At 38.3% G+C, this 4,004-nt stretch overlaps 1 protein-coding gene across 1 annotated transcript in view; it reads left to right on the top strand.

Moving 5' to 3' along the window:
• LOC18036642 (putative disease resistance protein RGA3) overlaps positions 1-2,645 on the top strand; it is a 2,924-nt gene extending 279 nt beyond the window's left edge. The window contains exon 2 of the mRNA XM_006426655.2: positions 291-2,645. Coding sequence (XP_006426718.2) covers positions 291-2,645 — 2,355 coding nt within the window. The remainder of the gene's footprint in view (positions 1-290) is intronic.
• Positions 2,646-4,004: the final 1,359 nt, after the last annotated feature.

Genomic DNA, 4,004 nt, shown 5'->3' on the forward strand with positions numbered 1-4,004 from the left:
TGATCCTTCGAATTTACCGCGCGATTGGCTGACGTGATGCCGAAACTGATCACAAAGCTTCAAAGGTACGTTCCTTTACTTGTCATTTGCCCATAGCTCTGCGATTTGACATAGGTTGCAAGTTAAAGAATCTGAGTAGAAGGGTAGATGCTATTGCTGGGAAAAAAGGTGGCTTCGAATTTAAATTAATGAGTGGCCCTGGAGAAAAAATAATCATTATGACTAGCTCTGAGGCTATCGATCCATTAGAGTTTCATGGAAGAAATGTTGAAAAGAAAAATATATTGCAGCTTTTGAAAGGTGAGAGTAGTGATGAAGAGTCGGGGTCAAAGCCAACCCTTCCTGTCATTTGGATTCTGGGGAAGGAAGGGATAGGGAAAACAGCTCTAGCTAGACAAGTTTTTGATGATAGTGACGTGAAAGCCAATTTTGACAAAAGAATTTGGGTGTCTGCTTCTTGCCCTAGGGATGAGATCAGGGTTGCAAAAGCTATTCTTGAATCTTTGAAAGGTAGTGTGTCAAGTCAGGTTGAAATGGAAACTGTGTTGCAGTACATAAATGAATTTGTTCAAGGAAAGAAGGTTCTGCTTGTCTTGGATGATGTGTGGTGGAATGCATGTCCTAGATATTGGGAGCAATTGATGTACTCTCTCAAGTCTGGTTCTGAAGGAAGTAGGATTTTAGTGACCAGAAGGGGGGAAAAAAATGGAACCAACATGACGGAAATTGGACTAGGAGAAAAAGATGGAACCAACATGACAGAAATTGGACTAGGAGAACTGTCCGCGAAGGAATGTCGGTCATTGTTCCGTCAAATAGCGTTTGACGGAAGGAGCAGTGATGACCGTGAAAAATTTGAACCCATTGGAAGACTGGTTGTTGGTAAGTGTAAGGGCTTGCCGTTTGCTGTGAAGATTCTAGGAAGCCTCTTGCGTTTTAAGACGAGTATTGAAGAGTGGCAAAGTGTCTTGGATAGTGAGATATGGAACTTGGATAGTAAGATATGCAAACGTGCCGGAGTAGGAGACGAGTACTTTAGCCCTCTTTTATTGAGCTACTATGACTTGTCCCCTGCATTGAAAAAATGCTTCTTGTACTGTTCCATCTTTCCGAAAAACTACGAGATAGAAAAAGATCGATTGATCAAGTTATGGATGGCTCAGGGTTATCTTAAGTTACTGGAAAGCGAAGATATGGAGGTAATTGGAGAAGAGTACTTTGCAAACTTAGCATCGCGCTCTTTATTCCAGGATTTTCAAAAAAGTGAGTTTGATGGTAGAATAATAAGGTGCCAGATGCACCCCATAGTGCATGAATTTGCTCATTTTCTTACAAAAAGTGATAATTTCAATGCAGAGGTTAAGGTTTCTGATCAGGAGTGTCGATCAAAGTCTTCTCATGAAAAATTTCCGCATCTAATGATAACGTTTGAAAGTGATCAAGGCGCATTTCCCAATTCAGTTTACAATCAAAAGAAATTGCGCAGCCTTGGGGTTGAGCATGGAGGGGGTTTCATGAATGGCATAGTTCTATCGAAGGTGTTTGATCAGTTAACATGTCTGAGGACATTGGAATTGAGTAACCATGATAATGTTTTGTGCAAAGTGATTAAAAAGGTTCCAAAACAAATAAAAAGATTGATACATTTGAGGTACCTTAACTTGTCCAAGAACAAAAAGATAAAAAAGTTGCCTAAGACATTGTGCGAGTTGTATAATTTACAAACGTTGGAGCTCAGTTGGTGTAGCAATCTCAGAAATTTGCCTCAAGGGATGGGGAAGTTAATCAACCTGAGGCATGTAGTAAATGTTGGGACTCCACTTAGTTACATGCCAAAAGGAATTGAAAGATGGAGTTGTCTTCGGACACTAAGTGAATTCATTGTCAGCGGTGGAAATGATGATAAAAAAGCTAGTAAACTTGAATGTCTGAAAAGCTTGAACCATCTTCAGGGATCTCTTAATATTAAAGGGCTGGGAAATGTGGATAAGGATGAGATTTTCAAAGCGGAACTTTCGAAAAGGGAAAAACTCCTTGCCCTGGGTATAAGTTTCGATAGGGATGATGAAGAAGGGAGGAAGAAAGAGGATGATGAAGCTGTTGTTGAGGGCTTAGAGTTGCCTTCAAATCTAGAGAGCATGGAGATGTTTTACTATAGAGGTGAAAGTATATCTCTCATGATGATAATGTTATCAAATAAGTTGCGGTCTCTGACATTAGATCGCTGTGTGAACTTAAAGCAATTGCCTGGTTTGGGAGGGTTGCCATCCCTTGAGTCACTCACTTTACGGAATATGAAGAGGATAGAAAAAGTTGGGAATGAATTTTTGCTAACAGATCGAACTAGTAGCACTGGCACAGCAGTTAGTGCATTTCCCAAATTGAAGTCACTTGTATTTCTGAAAATGAAAGCATGGAGGGAGTGGAAATATAAAACAAAGAGAGGGAAGCATTATAAAATCATGCCATGTCTTTGTTCCTTGACAATTGGATACTGCAACGAATTAGAGATGCTGCCTGCTGAGCACTTTCCTGATACACTGAAAGACTTGAAGATCATATCATGCTCCAAGCTGGAAAAAAGTTACGAAGAGGGAAAGGCAGAGTGGAAAATGTTCCCTCAAATCAAATTTTCTCATGATTAATATTCAATAGATGCAGAGGTAATCAGTTATCTCTGCTTTTTGTATAGTACTATTTTTAAAATTTATTTGTACTCTATTTTCTGAATTCAGTGTTGAACATTTGACAACATATCATGATTCTATAATTTTCTAATATAATGTCATCGTCAATCTTTGCTAAATGTTTTCTTTTTCTTTTCAGGCTACAAGAAGCAAACTGGAGAGGACTCAGATGTTATATCTAATGCCCCAGAAATAAGAATAAATATTTGGTAAGTCATTTTTCTGCAGCTGCTATCTGTCTGTCTCATTTCCAGATTGGTCATTCGAATATAGAAAGCACAAAACAGTAAAATTACTTTGAAGAACTGACTTGTAGTAGGAACAGTAGCTAACAGATAGAAGTCACAGAACTCCAAAATTCTACTGCAGAACAGAAAAATTACTTTGAAGCTACTGAAGATGGGGCCTGATGCAGAACCTTCCCTTTTAAAATGGAGAGAAAAATAGATCTAGTAAATGAGTATGTTTTTGTTTAAAAATAACTGAGCTCAACAATTCAGCTAATACTTACTCTCTTTTTCATTTTACAGTTTCAACTTCTTTACTCTATTGTAATTTCAATATTCAACATTAAGGTGTTTATCAGAGTGCAACTCAAGTTTTAAAGCAAAAATGAGAGATTGCATTAAAGTCAGCAAAATGCAGTGGAAGGTGCTGTGGAAGAATTAGAGTTGACAGGTAGGATGCTTTGGAGGGGTTATTTGTCAAATAGTACAAAGGTGAGTATATTTGTTGTTCTTAGAGTTCTGGTCGAAAGGCCTCATACAACTGTAAAATAAATGATTTTTTACATGTACTCTAACCACCTTTTAAACCGGGCAATACAGGACCTTGAAATCCAGTCCTGAATTTATCCATCCTTGATATCTTGAATCTTGGCTGTTACAATTAGTGACAAGGAAGCTATCCATTCCAGGGAAAAGAAAACGGATCACTCTGAGTTACCAGTTGTGGTACAAGGGCAGAGTTGATTGAAGCCATCAGGGAGCAATTGTTGGATGTCCTGAATTGAAACGATATCCATCACTCTTTTTTCACTCAATTGGCTTCAGGAACTGAGAATTTCTATGTTCTTTCACGGTGAAGTTCGAAGGTTGAAGCACAGGAGGGTGATTTGCTGCTGTTACCTTCTATCTTTGTGCAGCTTACCCAACTGATCTCGCTGATGTAGCAACTGATGAGTCCTTTTAGTTTCAACTCAGTAATCATTGCTTCTTGTGCATCTCTTGTCTCTTTTGTATTCAATTGAATGAATATACGAAGCTCAATTAAAAGGGTTCGTATTAACTTCAATTTTCTTTACTTGTTTTGATGCTC

Source organism: Citrus clementina, unplaced genomic scaffold (assembly GCF_000493195.1).
Source record: "Citrus clementina cultivar Clemenules unplaced genomic scaffold, Citrus_clementina_v1.0 scaffold_7, whole genome shotgun sequence".
Classification (NCBI taxonomy): Eukaryota; Viridiplantae; Streptophyta; class Magnoliopsida; order Sapindales; family Rutaceae; genus Citrus; species Citrus x clementina.